At 41.4% G+C, this 20,113-nt stretch overlaps 2 protein-coding genes across 4 annotated transcripts in view; one reads left to right on the plus strand and one right to left on the minus strand.

Moving 5' to 3' along the window:
* Nucleotides 1–3,108, plus strand: part of LOC139155575 (ubiquitin carboxyl-terminal hydrolase 22-A) — a 67,173-nt gene extending 64,065 nt beyond the window's left edge. For all 3 annotated transcript variants that reach the window (XM_070730766.1, XM_070730767.1, XM_070730765.1), the window contains one exon: nt 2,358–3,108. In XM_070730766.1, the coding sequence (XP_070586867.1) occupies nt 2,358–2,400 (43 nt within the window). In that variant the 3' untranslated portion in view covers nt 2,401–3,108. The remainder of the gene's footprint in view (nt 1–2,357) is intronic.
* Nucleotides 3,109–9,074: 5,966 nt separating this feature from the next.
* LOC139155562 (tumor necrosis factor receptor superfamily member 13B-like) lies at nt 9,075–18,264 on the minus strand. Its single transcript, XM_070730745.1, has 5 exons — nt 18,178–18,264; nt 15,541–15,739; nt 12,650–12,766; nt 10,483–10,710; nt 9,075–9,437 (listed from the first exon to the last, which is right to left on the minus strand). The coding sequence occupies exons 1-5, from the start codon at nt 18,262–18,264 to the stop codon at nt 9,169–9,171; spliced, it is 900 nt and encodes a 299-aa protein (XP_070586846.1). The 3' UTR covers nt 9,075–9,168.
* Nucleotides 18,265–20,113: the final 1,849 nt, after the last annotated feature.

Consider the following 20,113-nt stretch of genomic DNA (forward strand, 5'->3'; position numbering starts at 1 on the left):
GCTTACACAGAGGCTCTGGGAGGGCGTTTTTGGCTTCCAGGGAGCCTCTGGGGGCAGAGGGGAGAGCATTTTTACCCTCCTCCGGCTGCAGGGAAGCCTTTTGGAGTTTGGGGACGGGTGAAACACGAGCCTACTGGACCCACCAAAAGTTGGGAAACAGGGCCTTTCTGGCCTCTAGAGGTGAGGGAGGCTGTTTTCGCCCTCCCCAGGCATTGAATTATAGGTGTGGGCACTCGCACATATGCGATAGTGCACGCCCACCCTCTCTCGGCATCTGAGAAAAGAAAAGTTTGCCATCACTGCTCTAAACCAATGTTTTTCAACTTTGTGTGGACTTCAGCTCTCAGGATTCCCCAGCCCGCAGGGTATATATTACCATAATCCCACAGCTGGCCGGGGAATCCTGGGAGTTGAATCCCGCGCATCTTCAAAGTGGCCAAAACTGAGCAATGCTGCTCTAAACAAGCATTAACACTGTTGCGCTCAGCCTGCACTTTGACAGCTCAGTTCTGCAGCCTGCATACGTTATGCAAATGGACTCGTTTTTCTTTTTGGCCTGACTCACCAGTTTTTGCTGCTTTTCTGGTTTCCCAGGGATGGGAAGGAGGGGTCCAAAAGTGTTATTCCACTTTCTCCCTTTTGCTTCTGGGATTTTCACCGGGATTTTGTATTGCCGTATTAGGAAAGGAAAAATTTTGTTGTCGTTGGTTTTCGTTTCACAAAATGGGAGAGAGTCTGTGAACCCCGGATTCACGCAGAAGAGGGTGACTAGGCATAGCCCAGTGTCAAGCTGCCTGAGATACAAAAACCTTATATTCATTTATTATTTATTTATTGGATCTGTATGCCGCCCTTCTCTGAGGACTTGGGGCGGCTGTCAACGTATCCAAAACAATATATCATATACATATCTAAAAATCCAATTAATATAACTATAAACCTTTAAAAAAACTCTAATAAGATTTAAAACCATTCATTGCCATTCACACAACAAAACATACTACATTCATCGGCCAGGGGATAGGATCTAATGGCCCCAGGCCTGGCGGCATAAATAGGTCTTTAAGCTTTTACGGAAGGCGAGGAGGGTGGGGGCAGTGCGAATCTCTGGGCCGGGGCCTCCACAGAGAAAGCTCTTCCCCTGGGTCCCGCCAAGCGACATTGTCTAGTTGACAGGACCTGGAGAAGGCCGACTCTGTGGGACCTCACCGGTCGTTGGGACTCAAGCGGCAGAGGGCGGTCTCGGAGGTAATCTGGTCCGATGCTATGTAGGGCTTTATAGGTCATAACCAATATTCATAATACTCCTTCCATGGTTGCATCGGTTGTCCTTGACTTACGAGCATGGCTGTTCAAAGTTACAACGGCACTGATAAAAGTGACATTTCTCACACTTAATGACCATTGCAGCATCCCTATGGTCAGGTGGTCAGTATTTGGACGCTTTGCAAGTGCTTCGTACTTATGACGGTCGCAGTGTCCTTGGTCATTTGATCGCCATTTGTGACCTTCTGATAGGCAAAGTCAATGGGGAAGCCAGGTTCACTTAGCAGCCATGTTACTAACTTAAGAGCTGCAGCGATATTCACTTAACAACTGTGGTGAGAAAGGTCACAAAATGGGCAAAACTCGCCTGACGGCTGGGAAATTTTTTGGCTCCATTGTGGTTGTAAGTTCAAGGACTATCTGTATTGCCAAGGAATGCCTATAATCCTGTAGGTCATTTCTTTTCGCCAATATTTCCTTCCTTTCTCTGACGTCCTCTGCTACATGGAGGATGGAGACCATCTCCCCCTCCCCTTCCTGAATGAAAGGGAAAAGGACTGTTGGAATGGAATGTGTGGACGGTTGCCCACAAAATGTTGTACATTTCAGGCCTCTTAGAATTCATTCATTGTTAGAATGTATGTTCTGAGCGTCTCTTGGGGAAGGCAGCTTTATTCTTCAGTCCTGGGTCTTAAATTCAGGGCTTCTTTGCCTTTCCCTTCTTCCCTTTCCTTCTTGCTTCCCTTCTCCCAACTTTTCTTTCCTTTTCCTCCCTTCCCTTCTTCTCTTTCCCCTTCCCTTTCTTTTCCTTTCCTTCCCAAGCCCTCAGCATCCCAACCATATCCTCTGATGAGTCACTGGCCTTGAATTATTTAGACTCTCACCACATGAACTGGAAACAAAAAAACCTTCCCTGAAACCGTCCCTCCCTTATTTTATTTTTTTTAAATCCAAATCCTTTCTGCTTTAAACAGAGCTCAGGGGTGGGTGGGTGGGGGCTGGAGATGAGCCAGAACGCATGTCGACGTGGGTCTGCGCACCCACGTCGTCCTAGCTCTTACAACCCACCTTTCTTCTTCCCTACTCCGCAGATACTTGCTGTTCTATCACAAACAGTTCCTGGAGTACGAGTAGCCCCGCTCAGCAGCCGACGCGACAAGGAAAGGAAAAGGAAGCGAAAGGAGGGGTAGACTTCCGAATAAAACACACAACACTACCTGAAATGGAAAGAAAGAAAAAAAACAACGACACCCATTCGACCACCTGGCCCCGAGCTGCGACAGGACCTGCTTGCCAGTTGGCTCACCGCCTAGAGGAGGTCTTTTTTTTAAAATAAAAATTAAAAATAAATGAATTCTCTTCCTCGGGTTTGCGGTCCTGCAAAGACAGAAGGAGGGGTGACCCTAACCAGAGGCCGCCGTCAGTGACTTTGAGCGAAGAAATAGAATAGTGCGAAGGTTGCCCTCGACGGGGACATAGAGGGAAGCCCGAGGAGTCCCGCCGTTCCTCCGAGACGTGTGCGGGGAAGGCCGGCGGGGTGTGTGTGTGTGTACGTGCTCTCATCTTCTCCATCAAGCATCTTCTCCATTGGTGCTTCAGCTCCAAACTGACCAATCATACGACAGTTAATGAAAAACAAAAACAAAAAAAGTACCCCGAGCCCCGATTTTTCCCCCCTTTTCCCCCTTTTTCTGTTTTTTTTTTTTTTTAAATCCTCATCGCCCATTGGGTCTGAAAGCAGTCAAAACGGAGGAGAGTTGGGGATGCCGCGACGAGATGGACTTTGCGAGTACCTTTTTATTTGTGAAATTTTAGTTATTAAATAAATACAGTATGAAATGATTAGGCTGTTTTGTTTTTCGGGAAAAAAGCCGTTCGCCAGAGTCAAGATTGACGGGACCGGCGTGGTGGAGAAGGCGCCAAACCTTCCCTCTTTTAAGTCACAGGTATTTTTTTGTGTGTGTAGGGGGGGAAATTGTTCTTTCTGGAACAGGCTAAGTTTCTACCCTCCCCCACCCTTTTTTAAAAAAAATACTATTTTATTAATTTCTCCCCCCCCCCCTCTCTTTTACACGTGTACTTCCGTTCATCGTTTTCCGTCCGTAAGACTGAAATTCATAATTGCAACCATCAGTAAAATGAATGAATTGGCATGTTTATACTGTAAAAAAAGAGTTTGGTCTTGGTTATTTATTATGGTTGGGGAGAGCGGGTGGGTGGTTTGGATGTAAATAAGGCTGATCTCTCAGGGCAAAGTGGGGGGGGGGGTTGTCGGGAGGTGACTGTCCCCCCATCTTCCCTTTCCAAAGAAATATTGCCCTCCTGAGACCCTTGGGGTTGAAAAAAGCACCATCTGCCACTTCGGTGCAGTTTTTTTTTTAAATTAAATCTCAACTCCTGGACTCTCCTTGCTAAGCAAACTCCTGCTTCTATTGGCCTCTTAGTTCTTTTCTTTCTCTTTCGTTCCTTCCTTCCTCTTTCACTCCCCCCCCCCCCCCTCTCTCTGTATACAAAGAGCTTCTGGCTTTGTCCTTTCTTCCTGGAAACTGGGAGCATGTTTGCTTTTGTTTGTTTTTTTGGTCAGAAATGCATTTATTTTCTCCCAACACCCCCAACTGTCTAGACACGGCCAAAGCCCCATATGGGCTGTATATTTTATCAAGAGGTGGGGCCGCGTTTATTCGTCCCTGATGAAGAAAACTGCATCCTTGCCTTGTTAAAAAGGGAAAAATAAATAAAAATAAAACCCCTTCAGGCTGCAGGGCTTGACGTGTTTGTGTGTGTGTGTGTGCGCGCGCGCACCCAGTAACCGCAGGGAAGTGGTTTTGTCACACCTCTTTTTTTTTTTTTTAATCTGTACAAAACAAGTTTACCCTTCTGTGTGAAGAAGGAGCACGAAGGAGAAAAAGGGCCCAACCGATGACTTGAATACCAGCTGGATTTCTGTTCAGCTGACAAAAGCTGCCTTAAAAAAAAAGGGGGTGGGGGGGTGGGAAGAGCCATTCTCTGCCTTTAAACTAGCCAAGCCTGGTTGCTTTTTCAAAGCTCCTGAATGTCCCAGGAGTCTGTTGGGTATTCTAGAGATGGCTGACCCAGTCTGGTAATTTTCCACCAGTTTAAAAGAGTCGAGAGAATAGTATACTGTACTGGTTTGGGGGCAAACTCACAGAAATTAAACCTTGTCAAAATATTTGCCCAGTTTGACTTGTGTGCTTCCTGTAGGCCGTTCAGAGGCCTTTCAATGCCCACCTGCCGTTCAAGGCAGATGGTATGTGAGATTCACTGTTTTCTAGCATAAAATCGAGTATTGTATTGGCAGTTCTGTGTTAGCAAAAACGTCAGAAGAGAAGGATTTAGGGGTGGTGATTTCTGACCGTCTCAAAATGGGTGGACGGTGCGGTCAGGGAGTAGGGAAAGCGAACAGAATGCTTGGCTGCATAGCTAGAGGTATAACAAGCAGGAAGAGGGAGATTGTGATCCCGCTGTATAGAGTGCTGGTGAGACCCCATTTGGAGTACTGTGTTTAGTTCTGGAGGCCTCACCTACAAAAAGATATTGATAAAGTTGAACAGGTCCATAGACGGGCTACAAGAATGGTGGAAGGTCTTAAGCATAAAACGTATCAGGAAAGACTGAATGAACTCAATCTGTATAGTCTGGAGGACAGAAGGGAAAAGGGGGACGTGATCGAAACATTTAAATATGTTGAAGGGTTAAATGAGGTTCAGGAGGGAAGTGTTTTTAATAGGAAAGTGAACACAAGAACAAGGGGACACAATCTGAGGCTAGTTGGGGGAAAGATCAGAAGCAACGTGAGAAAATATTATTTGATGGATAAAATAGTAGATACTTAGAACAAACTTCCAGCAGTCGTGGTTGGCATATCCACTGCAACTGAATTGTGCCTGGGATAAACATAGATCCATTGTAAGATAAAATACAGGAAATAGTACAAGGGCAGTTTAGATGGGCCATGAGGTCTTTTTCTGCCATCAATCTTCTATGTTTCTATGTTACCAATTTAACTGCAGCAATTCATTTAACAACTGTGGCAAGAAATTTCGGGCCCAGTTGTGGTCGTAAGCCAAGGACTGCCTGTAATTCTCATAACATGACTTTTTTTCTCTTTCCCCAAGCTGTTTTCTGAAGCCCCTGTGGCCTCTCAGAAAAACTAATGAGAAAATTCAAAAATTACGATGGTGGTTCTACTCCCAGCCTGCAGGAATATTATTAGCTCACGAAGATTTTAATCCTAAAATTTTACTTTGTCTTGCCCCGAGTCATCGGAGAAGGGCAGCATACAAATCTAATAAATAATAATAATAATAATAATAATAATAATAATAATAATAATAATAATAATAATAATAATAATAATAATAATCTATTCTAGATTACTCTCCGGGATCTTTATTGGTTCCTTCGAGATAAATTTAAAACTAATATTTACATGGAATAAAACAGCAATTTCCTAACAGCGAGCCAATGCAGCCACTTTATAACTGCAAATGAAGGGGCCTTTATGAGTGTGTTGTGATTGTATCTCCTTGTTTCCTTTTAAATAATGTAGGTTTGAGGAAAGGAACTCCTTTCCTGCTTCATGAAGTTCAAAATTCTTTCTAAAATGGAATTATGGCACCCTCTTGTGGCTGAACTCTGAATAATATTTTTTCTCCACCTCCAAACTTATTTCCTTTTTATTGTTAGATTCCAAAAAAAGAGAAAAAGGGGGGGGGGGGATATTATTTTAAAGAAGTAGTTATAAGTGTTAATCCTTTTCTGTTTTTTGGGACAAAAGGACTTGATAGGTAAGTTTTCTTTCTGGAACAGATTTGAAAAAAGCAACCAAGATGTTAATTAAAAGAAAATTTCTATGAATATATGGACCCAGATTTAGGACACTTTGATCCAGGGTGCTCTAAATTACGAATCCAATTAAAATTCAGATCATATAATTGTTGTTCGTAATATCTTGGCCTAAAACTGAAATGTGTTTGTGCACATTGTACTTCCAGAAGTTGTGAAAAGTTTCTGGTGTTTGTGTATTATCTTTTCTGCTTTTTGTAATTTAATCTTAAGAGTTTATTTTGGACAGTTATTTTCCTCTGTGTAATGTTGGAATTGGTGATTGTTATTCTTCCTTTGCTTTAATTATGCAATGACTTTTTCTTTTTAAATTGTTTATATAATTTTTATTCAAATGTTTACAAGAAGATAAAAGCTAGCACAAACTACGAAGGAAAAAAGGAAAAGAACACAAACAGTTTAAGAAAAAAGGTGAAGAATAACAGAGAAGAAAAAAAATGCAAAGACGTGGCTTCCAATAATTTTCATAGCCGTTATATTTGAAGCTCATTCTGTAAACTTATTCATAATACTCTTCTTTCTATAATCTATTTTGTCTAATCATCAAACCTCTAAATCACATTCTTCCCCCCCCCCCCCCATTTGTACGCAAAACCTCCATGAGATTTTTCCAGGCAACAGTCTGTGCAGATGGTATCTTTTCTCTGAAAAAAAACATGGAGTAAGAAGGCGCAATGCACACTTTTAATCCTTCTGTTATTTGTCAGCTTCAAGTCATTGAGAAGGTTTTCCTGGATTGGAAACTCCAAATATGAACAGAAAATAAGGACTTTTTTCTTCCCTTCAAATCAGCCCTCGGTATTGGAAAGGTTCACCAACACTGGTATAGGATCTGCTTGGGCAGAGGGTTGAACTAGATGACCTACAGGATCCCTTCCAACTCTCTTAAACTGTATCATCTATCTACCTATTGTTGTGAGCCGCTCCGAGTCTCCAGAGAGGGGCGGCATACAAATCTAATTAATAATAATAATAATACAGTGTTCCCTCGATTTTCACGGGTTCAAACTTCGCAAAAAGTCTATACCACGGTTTTTCCCGCCTGATGATGTCATGTCATCGCCAAACTTTCATCGGCCTTTAATAAATATTTTTTAATAAACTTTAATAAATAAACATGGTGAGTAATAATCTAAATGTTTGCTAAGGGAATGGGAAATTGCAATTTAAGGGTTTAAAGTGTTAAGGGAAGGCCTGTGATACACTGTTCATAGCCAAAAATAGTGTATTTACTTCCACATCTCTACTTCGCGGAAATTCGACTTTCGTGGGCGGTCTCGGAATGCATCCCCCGCGAAAATCAAGGGAACACTGTAATATCTTTTCCGGGAACCCTTTTTTGAGATTTGCCAAGGCTTAAAAAACTGCATTGAAGCTCTTATTTTTGTGTCTGCTGTCTCCCACCTTTAAAAAGCCAAGAGGCCTTTGCAACAATTCTTAGTTCTTAATGTCTAAAAAAACACACCTGAGATAAACAGGAAGAAGAATTGGCCATGGAAATATCACTTCCCTGGAGATCTTCCTCTGGAAATTTTATTGAAAATACCAGGAAGGGGAGTTCATGTACAGATAAACTGAAATTTCGTTTAAGCAAACATACCAAAAGAAAAAAATTAGTGAACAAATGCAACAGGAAACAGCTAGTATATTTTTCTTTTATGTACACTGAGAGCATAAGCGCCAAAGACAAATTCCTTGTGTGTCCAATCACACTTGACTATTCTAAGCGAAACAAACTGCAGCATACAGGTAGTTCTGGCTTTACAACGGCTCCATTTAGTGACCGAAGTTACAACATCACCGACAAAAGTGACGGGACTGTTTTTTCACACCATTGCAGCCTCCTCCGTGGTCACAGGATCAAAATTCAAGACACTTGGCACATTGATGATGGTTGCAAAGTCCTCAGAGTTATGGCGATCTGCTTTGCGTGACCCGACAAGCAAAAATCAATGGAGGAAGCCGGGATCGCTTAAGGACTGTGTGATTTCACAACAGCAGTGATTCAACTTTTATGGTGGTGAGAGAGGTCATCAAATGGGACAAAACTCACTTATCTCTCATTTAGCAACTGAAAATTTGGCATGGTCGTCAGTCGAGAACCACCTATAAAGGTTTCCCCCCCCCCAAGCATTTCTGTTTGACATACAGTGGTACCTCTACTTACGAACTTAATTCATTCTGTGACCAGATTCTTAAGTGGAAAAGTTTGTAAGAAGAAGCAATTTTTCCTATAGGAATCAATGTAAAAGCAAATAATGTGTGCGATTGGGGAAACCCCAGGAAGGGTGAAGGCCCTGTTTCCACCCAGGAAATTCCTAAAGAGGCCCCACGGAGGCTTCTCCCTGCCTCTTCCGGCCCTGTTTCCTCCCAGGAAATTCCTAGAGAGGCCCCACGGAGCCTTCTCCTTGCCTTTTCTGGCCCTGTTTCCTCCCAGGAGATTCATAAAGAGGCCCCACGGAGGCTTCTTCCTGCCTTTTTCGACCCTGTTTCCTCCCAGGAAATTCCTAGAGAGGCCCCACGGGGCCTTCTCGCCTTTTCTGGCCCTGTTTCCTCCCAGGAAATTCCTAGGGAGGCCCCATGGAGCCTTCTCGCCTTTTCTGGCCCTGTTTCCTCCCAGGAGATTCCTAGAGAGGCCCCACGGAGGCTTCTTCCTGCCTTTTTCGGCCCTGTTACCTTCCAGGAGATTCCTAGAGAGGCCCCACAGAGGCTTCTCCCTGCCTTTTCGGAGGCTCGGGTTTGTAAGTGGAAAATAGTTCTTAAGAAGAGGCAAAAAAATCTTGGAACACCCGGTTCTTATCTAGAAAAGTTTGTAAGTAAAAGCGTTCTGAGGTTAGAGGTACCACTGTGTATCCGGAACCAGGAATTTTGAACAATCTGGCAAAGATTAAAAAAAGAAAAAAAAAGAAAATCACCGCTAGGTTTTCTTGTAAGCTGGTTCCTTACAATTCAAGACCTCAGCAATGCAAGCAGCTTTTTGGGGAGGGGGCTGTCGTGCTCCTATCTCCCACCCACCCACTCCTGGCTGTTTAGGGCTTAGCTTATCTGCATTTTTTCTTGGGATGGGGAACACATAATGGGGTAATGGCAGTCTTCGGAGGAGGAAGGAGGAGGCACCATCCCGCCAGGGATAGTAGCCACGGCAACTTCAGCCAGCATCTCGAGCTGGTACGGCCTCGGGCACGATCGCGTCTCCTGGATGGCAGGACTCACTTCCGGGAAGCAAAAGCCGCATGTTTCCACCGGCTCCGGCGTTTGGTTGCCTCCGCAGTCGCTCCCGAAAATTCCCACTTCCATGAGACCGTCTGAAAGGGGGAAAAAAATCCTGCCGTGATTTTGATAAGTCCTCAATTTATAGCAGTTCGTTTAGTGACTGCTCGAAGTTACGGTGGCGCTGAAAAAAATATAGCTACCACTAGTTTTTTCTTTCCTAATTACTTCGCATAGGGATTATTCTTTATACTGATTGCACCAGTGAGGCTAAAACTAATCTCGCTGTATACATAATGTACAATGACAATAAAGTCTGTGCTATGCTATGCTATGCTATGGCTTGCTAGCTTCTTTTGTGGGGAGGGAAGAAGTGGTGGACACATGCATGTAAGCAAACCCAAAAAAGTTCACCATCAGTGGTATAGGTTCTCCTGCTTGAGTAAAGGGCTGGACTAGAAGACCTCCAAGGTCCCTTCCAGCTTCTCTTCTTATTTGTTTATACATTGTATTATTCTCTGTTCTACTCTGTTCTATTCTACATTGCATTCTTCTCTTCTACTCTATTATACATTGTATTATTATCTATTCTATTCTACATTATTCTACATTGTATTGTTCTCTATTCTATCTACTCTATTCTATTCTGCATTGTTTTATTCTCTATCCTACTCTGTTCTATTCTACATTGTATTCTTCTATTCTATTCTATTTTACTTAATTCTATATTTTATTATTCTCTATTCTATTCTGCATTCTATTCTATACTATGCTATGTTATTCTACATTGTATTATTCTCTATTCTGTTCTACTCTATTCTATATTGTATTATTCTCTATTCTGTTCTGTTCTCTTCTATTCTACATTGTATTATTCTTTATTCTGCTCTGTTCTATTCTACTCTATTCTACATTGTATTATTCTCTATTCTGTTCTCTTCTATTCTACGTTGTATTATTCTTTATTCTGCTCTGTTCTATTCTACATTACTCTATTCTATACTGTATTATTCTCTATTCCATCCCATTCCATGTGGCGTCATTGCTCAACCGCCTACGCGCAGGAATCTTCTGAGCGTTTTCACAAGTCCCCACAAGGAAGGCCACGTACTTCAACCAGAAGAAGGAAAATGCCTGTACCTTTGGGGCAATCTCCCTTTTTATGGCAAGATGCTGAGCTGGCTCGACAAAACTTCTCGTCCCGCCTTTTCTGGAAGTAAAACCAAGTCAGCAGCAAGGAGAAGAGCAGGATGCAAAGGGAGAAGCCCAGGGCCAGGTACAGCAGCACCTGTTGGTCGTAGGTCGCGCCCAGTTTGCGCTGCAGAGGCAGGAGAGCGGCTGGAGTTGGTAAAGGGGTTGTAAAGGGGTCTGGAAGTTCAGATGGGGCGGAGAGAGAGAGAGAGAAAAGGTTAATAAATGTTTGTCCCACAGCCTGACTTGCTTCGGTACCAATTCTGATGGGTGGCCTCGAATGGATTTTGCCTTTGGATACAAGCACAGCAGATCTATGAATATCCATTACCAAGCTAGGTGTCATCCTCGATCCACAGCTGACTTTAGAACCCCAACTTTCGGCTGTGGGCGAGGGAGGCGTTTGCCCAGGTTCGCCTGGTGCACCAGTTGCGGCCCTATTTGGACAGGGAGTCTCTACTCACAGTCACTCATGCCCTTATCACCTTGAGGTTCGATTACTGCAATGCTCTCTACATGGGGCCAACTTTGACGAGCATTAATATTGGACATTCTATTCTATTCTAGATTGTATTATTCTCTATTCTACTCTGCTCTATTCTATTCTACTGTATTCTACATTGTATTCTTCTATTCTACTCTATTCTACATTGTATTATTCTCTATTCTATTCTACTCTGTTCTATTCTATTCTACATTGTATTCTCTATTCTATTCTACATTCAATTCTATTCTATTCTACATTGTATTATTCTCTTCTATTCTACATTCTATTCTCTATTCTATTCTACACTATTCTACATTGTATTATTCTCTATTCTATTCTATTCTACTCTGCTCTATTCTATTCTACATTGTATTCTCTATTCTATTCTACTCTATTCTACATTGTATTATTCTCTATTCTATTCTACATTCTATTCTCTTCTATTTTACTCTATTCTACATTATATTATTCTCTATTCTATTCTACTCTGCTCTATTCTATTCTACATTGTATTCTCTATTCTATTCTACTCTATTCTACATTGTATTATTCTCTATTCTATTCTACATTCTATTCTCTATTCTATTCTACTCTATTCTACATTGTATTATTCTCTATTCTATTCTACATTCTATTCTCTATTCTATTCTACTCTATTCTACATTCTATTATTCTCTATTCTATTCTACTCTGCTCTATTCTATTCTACATTCTATTCTCTATTCTATTCTACATTCTATTCTCTATTCTATTCTACACTATTCTACATTGTATTATTCTCTATTCTATTCTACTCTGCTCTATTCTATTCTACATTCTATTCTCTATTCTATTCTACTCTATTCTACATTGTATTATTCTCTTTCTATTCTACATTCTATTCTATTCTACTCTATTCTACATTGTATTAGTCTCTATTCCATTCTACTCTGTTCTATTCTATTCTACATTGTATTCTCTATTCTATTCTACATTCAATTCTATTCTATTCTACATTGTATTATTCTCTATTCTATTCTACATTCTATTCTCTATTGTATTCTACACTATTCTACATTGTATTATTTATTCTATTCTACTCTGCTCTATTCTATTCTACATTCTATTCTCTATTCTACTCTATTCTACATTGTATTATTCTCTATTCTACTCTGCTCTATTCTATTCTACATTCAATTCTATTCTATTCTACATTGTATTATTCTCATTCTATTCTACATTCTATTCTATTCTATTCTACATTGTATTATTCTCTATTCTACATTGTATTCTCTATTCTATTCTACATTCTATTCTATTCTATTCTACATTGTATTATTCTCTATTCTATTCTACATATAGGGTTTTTATTTCTACTTTTTAATATATTTGATTCATTTTGTACGCTGTGTTTTTATGCTTATTCTGTGAGCCGCCCCGAGTTTTCGGAGAGGGGCGGCATACAAATCTAAATAATAAAAATAATAATAAAAATAAAATAAAATCTGCCAGTGATGGAGGGTAATGTAAGTTAACTGGCAAAACTGGGAAGAGTTTTGGGTGTGGCCTGGGTGGAAAACACAAGGAATCAAACTGAACCCTCCAGCCCCCACATGAGCTGTTTCGAGAGACGACTCATCGAGCTCTTACTTCTACAGAAAGGGACACATTGTTTGGGGTGTTGCCCGCAGATGCTGGAGCATTTGATGCATTCTCTCAGGAGCTGGTCGTAGTAGGAGCCCCCTTGTTTGCTGCACTCCAAGGAGCCTAGGAGGAAAGCCAGAGAGAGAGAGAGAGAGTTTGTGCAAAGGGGACAGGACTTCGCCCCGTCACTCCCCTCCACCCACAAAGGGACCACCCAATCATTGGCTGGCCTACTGCTCATGAGCTACCCAATCCGGTAGCCATGGAAACAGCAGCATCCTCCAGACAGCTAATGCAGCAAAAGGAGATGTGACTTCGCTCCTTTCCATCCTCTCCTGCGTCCTTGAAGGTATCTGACTTGTTAAGGTTGGCAGAAGGTCCTCCAGCTGTTCTCCAGAGCTTGGCAAAAGATGGGTACAGTGTTCTCTCGATTTTCGTGGGGGATACGTACCGAGACCGCCCGCGAAAGTCGAATTTCCGCGAAGTAGAGATGCGGAAGTAAATACACCATTTTTGGCTATGGACAGTATCACAAGCCTTCCCGTAACACTTTAAACCCCTAAATTACCATTTCCCATTCCCTTAACAACCATTATTACTGGTACTCACCATTGAATAAGACACTTAGTGATCCTGATATTTATAAACATAATTATTTATTAACAATAATTTTTTTGTTATTGATTTGCAAAAATTATTAGTTTAGCGATGATGTATGACATCATCGGGCGGGAAAAACCATGGTATAGAAAAAAACCCGCGAAGTATTTTTTAAGTAATATTTTTTGAAAAAACGTGGTATAGGCTATCTGCGAAGTTCGAACCCGCGAAAATCGAGGGAACACTACTCGACAAAGGGCTTTTAGAGCAGGGAATATCCAACCTTGGCCACTTTAAGAGCTATTTATTTATTTTTATTTATTTATTTGTTTCGTCAATTCACGTATTGGTAGTATGCTATAAACAATGTTTATAAAAACGATAGCAATAGCACTTAGACTTATATACTGCTTCGTAGGTGCTTTATAGCCCTCGCTAAGCGGTTTACAGAGAGTCAGCCTCTTGCCCCCAACAATCTGGGTCGTCATTTGACCCACCTCGGAAGGATGGAAGGCTGAGTCAACCTTGAGCTGGTGGGGAGATTTGAACTGGTGAACTACAGCCACAGTCAGCAGAAACAGCTAAGACATCTCCCCACAGGGACAACAGATCCAAATTTAAAGTTTCTAATTGTTGGGGTTTTTTATGTGACTTTATTTAATTTTATTATTAGATTTCTTTCATTATTATACTGTTTTTTAATGCTGTTGTGAGCCGCCCCGAGTCTTCGGAGAGGGGCGGCATACAAATCTAATTAATAATAATAATAATAATAATAATAATAATAATAATAATAATAATAATTCTAACCCCTGCGCCACCAAGGCTCATGATACTAGGAAGAGAGAAACATTAGGATGGGATGGAAGGCACGCTGGGGCACTTATGCACGCCTCTTACTGACCTCTTAGGAATCGGGAGAGGTCAACAGTGGATAGCCTAAGAGTAAAGTTTCGGGGGTTAGGTGATGATACTACAGAGTCTGGTAGTGAGTTCCATGCATCAACTACTCGGTTACTAAAGTTGTATTTCCTGCAGTCGAGCCTGGAGCAGTTTACTTTAAGTTTGTATCAGTTGTGCGCTCGAGTGTTCTTGTGGTTGAAGCTGAAGTAGTCGTTGACAGGAAGGACGTAGCAGATGATTTTATGGGAATTGAAGTCTGTAGGTCTTAAAGTGGCCAAGGTTGGACCTCTCTGTTTGAGAGCATGAAACAATTTGGGAGTCAGGGATGTGGAATAGCTCCTTCCTTATTTCAAGTTTCAAGTTTTATTGGATTTATATGCCGCCCCTCTCCGAAAACTCGGGGCGGCTAACAACAATCATGAACAATATACAATAAAATCCAATACTAAAAGCAAATTAAAACCCCTTAATATATAAAAACCAAACATACATACAAACATGCCATGTATACAGTTGTAACGGCCTAGGGGGAGAAAAAAGTCTTAATTCCCCCATGCCTGGCGGCAGAGGTGGATTTTAAGTAGCTTACGAAAGGCAAGGAGGGTGGGGGCAATTCTAATCTCTGGGGGGAGTTGGTTCCAGAGGGCCGGGGCCGCCACAGAGAAGGCTCTTCCCCTGAGTCCCGCCAAGTGGCATTGTTTAGTTGACGGGACCCGGAGAAGACCCACTCTGTGGGACCTAACTGGCCGCTGGGATTCCTGCGGCAGAAGGCGGTCCCTTCCCAGCAACCCATTGTTCCTTCTCTAGTACCTTAGTATCTAGTACCTTACCTCTAATATCTTAGTCTCTAGTACCTTACTTTTAAAATAGAAAATAATCAAATAGTATGTTTTTACCCATAAACACTTTAATAATTTTAATCATTATCTAGAACTGAACTTTTATAGCCATGAAAGAAAATTGAGCTACTTGCCCAATCTGTTATCCTGCTGAACCTTGTGGGCTCAGTACAAAACCTTAAAATGTGACTGTGCTGCTCAACAGATAATGCTGCCCATCGTTTGTCCTTTTTGTGGCTATTCAAATAATGGGAATTAATCCAGTGAAAAGGAGTCCAAGCACCTCTTTGAAAATTTATCTTGGTCGGTAAGCCACTCCCACCCAATCACATGACATTTAAGCCACTCCCAGTCACATGATTTTTCAAGCCACTCCCACCTTGTCACATGGCCATATGTACACAATAAGCCATGCCCACAGTGTAGTAATAACATGTTTTGCAGTCCTTCACTGCCCCCCTCCCCAGTTCTACCATGATTCGTGGATTGCTTTGGAGGGCTGAAATGCAACAATTTCAGTGGGGAAGCCATAAAACATCATATTCGGATGCTTACTGCAGAAATCGGCGCATCCTTGGGACTTGAGTGGCTGACAAGCAAATTTGCAAGACACACAGCTACTCAGAAGGCCATCCCAGTACTGCTCCTTCGAACACTGCATGATCCGCTGAAAATGCACTTCTGAATCCAGGGCGGTCTCTAAAAAGAAGAACAACAGGTTGTAGAATAAGTGGTCTGGTAGAGTTTTGGCCACCTAGAAGCACGGAGCTGAAAGGGAGGTGTAATACAACTCCCTACCCAAGGCAGGAGTCCTTATACCAATTGTTCTCAACCTGGGGGTCGGGACCCCTTTGGGGATCGAACGACCATTTCACAGGGGTCGCCTAAGACCATGGGAAAAGACAAGTGCACTAGAGTGCCTTCCGTCGCCTCTCCTATTGCTCTCCTCTATCTCCTATACCTTTCTTCTATTCCTATATCTCTTCTTCTATTCTTTCATTGATATGTTCTATTACTATATCTTCTTTTCTATTATTTCTTAGATATATTTTACTATATATTTTACTGTGTTCAGTTCTGGAGACCTCACCTACAAAAAGATATTGACAAAATTGAACGGGTCCAAAGACGGGCTACAAGAATGGTGGAAGGTCTTAAGCATAAAACATATCAGGAAAGACTTCATGAACTCAATCTGTAGAGTCTGGAGGACAGAAGGAAAAGGGGGGACATGATCGAAACATTTAAATATATTAAAGGGACAAATAAGGTCCAGGAGGGAAGTGTTTTTAATAGGAAAGTGAACACAAGAACCAGGGGACACAATCTGAAGTTAGTTGGGGGTAAGATCAAAAGCAACATGAGAAAATATTATTTTACTGAAAGAGTAGTAGATCCTTGGAACAAACTTCCAGCAGACGTGGTAGGTAAATCCACAGTAACTGAATTTAAACATGCCTGGGATAAACATATATCCATCCTAAGATAAAATACAGGAAATAGTATAAGGGCAGACTAGATGGACCATGAGGTCTTTTTATGCCGTCAGACTTCTATGTTTCTATGTTTCTATGAGTATCTCCTCTATAACCTTCATCATGTATTTTACTAGGTGGACAGTGATACCTCGTCTTACAAACGCCTCATCATACAAACTTTTCGAGATACAAAACCAGGGTTTAAGATTTTTTTGCTTCTTCTTACAAACTATTTTCACCTTACAAACCCACCGCCGCCGCTGGGATGCCCCGCCTCTGGACTTCCGTTGCCAGCGAAGTGCCCATTTTTGCACTGCTGGGATTCCCCTGAGGCTCCCCTCCATGGGAAACCCCACATCTGGACTTCCGTGTTTTTGTGATGCTGCAGGGGAATCCCAGCAGCGCAAAAACGGGTGCTTCACTGGCAACGGAAATCCGGAGGTGGGGTTTCCCAGCGAGGGGAGCCTCAGTGAAATCGCAGCATCGCAAAAACACAGAGGTCCAGAGGTGGGGTTTCGAGGACTTCGGTGTTTTTGCGATGCTGTGATTTCACTGAGGCTCCCTTCATTGGGAAACTCCACCTCCGGACTTCTGTTGCCAGTGGAGTGCTTGTTTTTGTGATGCTGGGATTCCCATGCTGGGATTCCCCTGCAGCATCGCAAAAACACAGAAGCCCAGAGGTGGGGGTTTCCCATGGAGGGGAACCTCAGCGGAATCCCAGCAGCACAAAACAGAAGCTTCGGCTGGCAAAATGGGTGAATTTTGGGCTTGCACGCATTAATCGCTTTTCCATTAATTCCTATGTGAAACATTGTTTTGTCTTACAAACTTTTCACCTTACGAACCTCGTCCCAGAACCAATTAAGTTTGTAAGACAAGGTATCACTGTATATAGATATACAGTGTTCCCTCGATTTTCGCGGGTTCAAACTTCGCGGAAAGTCTATACCACGGTTTTTCAAAAATATTAATTAAAAAATACTTTGCGGGTTTTTTCCCTATACCACAGTTTTTCTCACCCGATGACGTCATATGTCATCGCCAAACTTTTGTTTGCCTTTAATAAATATTTTTTTAATAAATGTTAATAAATAAACATGTTGAGTAATAATCTGAATGGTTGCTAAGGGAATAGAAAATTGCAATTTAGGGGTTTAAAGTGTTAAGGGAAGGCTTGTGATACTGTTCATAGCCAAAAATAGTGTATTTACTTCCACATCTCTACTTCGCGGAAATTCGACTTTCGCGGGCGGTCTCGGAACGCATCCCCCACAAAAAGCGAGGGAACACTGTATACCCACTAAAACCCTCATTGTGTATTGGACAAAATAAATAAATAAATAAATAAAAAATAAATAAAAATTCCATGGTGTTAGGGACTAAAGCTTCTACTCTGGTGCCTTTTTTGGTTAGGGTTAGGTGCAGTATATGACTCATGCGTTGTGCAACTGGGATTTATTCAATAAACCACAGCAAAACAAGTGGCGACATTGGTGACTCCAGTGTCATGTTAACGCTCCAAGAGGGAGAAATTTAAAGCAAATTTACATGGGAAACTTTTAAAGATCACGCACAGAGCCTGGTTGCATTGAAATCTGATTCATGCATCACTCTAAAGTGTGGTTTGTTTTAATTGGGTTGCATTGCACAAATCACAACGGCCAGGTTGTCCACAAAGGCTGGGCACCATGCTTCTGAAACTATAATGGCTGACCTGCCTGCAGTGACTCAACAAAACTGACACCACAACCAAAGCGAAAGCAAAGTACGAGTTGCACAGGGCTGTGTGCAATTCCACCATCTTTGTGTTCTCCGCAGGGAACTTTGATGTTCTCGCAACCTCAGCTGTGTCGAAATAAAAATTGCTGTAACGTACATTACAAAAAACAAGCCGCGCAGAGAAAGCTCTTTGAAAACAAACAGAGATATTATTTTTTTAAAGCACCCTCCCATTTTTGGCATGCTGATTTGCAGGAGATGGGCAGAAGCAGACAATGCCAAAGTTTGGCTGTCTTTGGACTTAATTGGAAGATGGATGTTGCAGATTGAATGCAGCAATTGCCTGTAATTGAAAAAGCCACCTCCTATAATTTTTAAAAACATGAAGATTTTTGTGATACCGATGGGTCCCTTCTACAGGCAAAATGCCCAGGCTAGGAAATATAACTGCAGATAATATTTTTTTAGTAGATATGCGGACGATAAACATGTCGGTGAAGGCTACGCGCTAGCTGGATAGAGTCCAAGCTTTTATGTATTTATTTTTATTTATTTATTTTGTCCAATACACAACGAGGGATTTAGTGGGTATATATATACACACATAGTAAAATACATGATGAAGGTTATAGAGGAGATACTCAACTCTGGTATTTTGTATTTATTTATTTTATTTATTTATTTATTTATTTATTCATTTGTCCAATACACAATACATATGGAAGTGATTTGACATAATGTAATATATATAAAGATAATATGTAAAATTAGAGGAGAAGATATATGAAAGGAAGAAAATATATATGATATATGAGATAAAGGAAAGACAATTGGACAGGGGACGAAAGGCACACTAGTGCTCGCCCCTTACTGACCTCTTAGGAACCTGGAGAGGTCAATCGTGGATAGTCTAAGGGAGAAATGTTGGGGGTGAGGGGTTGACACTATGGAGTCCGGTAATGAGTTCCACGCTTCGACAACTCGATTGTTAAAGTCATATTTTTTACAGTCAAGCTTGGAGCAGTTAATATTAAGTTTGAATCTGTTGCGTGCTCTTGTGTTGTTGCGGTTGAAGCTGAAGTAGTCATTGACCGGTAGGACGTTGCAGCATATGATCTTGTGGGCAATACTTAAATCGTGTTTTAGGCGCCGTAGTTCTTCTCCTCCGGATCAGTCTTTTCCAGAGAAGAAAAAAGTCAAGAGACCAGAGACCTACTCTGTCCTGGAGGGGCCTTGCAGCTGGGTTGCGTGTCAGAACAAAACACCAAGGTTGAAAAACAATTGTGGAAAGTTGAGTTTCAGAAAAGGCTAGAAAATAACCAATGCAGCTTGTTGGGAAACTGAACGGCGAGTATTTGCATTCGCTGCAGAAGATTCCTGGAGGCACCTGTCTCCTCATTGTGAGAGACGAAGACAGGAGAAAAAAATGGATCCGTTCTTAGGAGATCAATGTTTAATTCCTTAGCAATTCTTTTTGGTAGGGCTCCTTTAGGCAAAAAAATAATAATAATAGAAAAATAGCAAACCGCTCTTGAGGCAGACACAACTTTGAAAAGACAAGACAAAACAAAACAAAAGGAAGAAATAAAATGAAGGAGAGGTGCAAATGTGTAATTAATTGGCATTATTTTTTTAAAAAGAAGTTGAGTCCCATTGGGATTAGTCAAATTAAACTGAACTGAACTAAACTAAAAAACACGTTGCCCATGTCAAATCTCACAACCAATAATAATAATAATAATAATAATAATAATAATAATAATAATAATAATAATAATAATGTATTTGACTTGTATGCCGTCCCTCTGCGAGGACTCACAGCGGCTCAGAACAACAATACAAAGCACAAATCTAATATTAAAAACAATGATAAAAACTCTCATTATAAAACAGTCATATCATCCAATTAAACCATATATAAAATGAAACAG

The sequence above is a fragment of the Erythrolamprus reginae genome, unplaced genomic scaffold (genome assembly GCF_031021105.1).
Source record: "Erythrolamprus reginae isolate rEryReg1 unplaced genomic scaffold, rEryReg1.hap1 H_3, whole genome shotgun sequence".
Classification (NCBI taxonomy): domain Eukaryota; kingdom Metazoa; phylum Chordata; class Lepidosauria; order Squamata; family Dipsadidae; genus Erythrolamprus; species Erythrolamprus reginae.

What these genes read in the sequence shown, in the direction of transcription:
- LOC139155562 (XM_070730745.1), bottom strand. Translation starts at nt 18,264, where the DNA reads ATGGTGGAATTGCACACAGCCCTGTGCAACTCGTACTTTGCTTTCGCT. An exon ending in ATGTGTCCCTTTCTGTAGAA is followed by an intron (nt 10,711 to 12,649) that starts GTAAGAGCTCGA and finishes CTGAACTTCCAG; the next exon opens with ACCCCTTTACAACCCCTTTA. An exon ending in AAAGGGAGATTGCCCCAAAG is followed by an intron (nt 9,438 to 10,482) that starts GTACAGGCATTT and finishes TCCCCCTTTCAG; the next exon opens with ACGGTCTCATGGAAGTGGGA.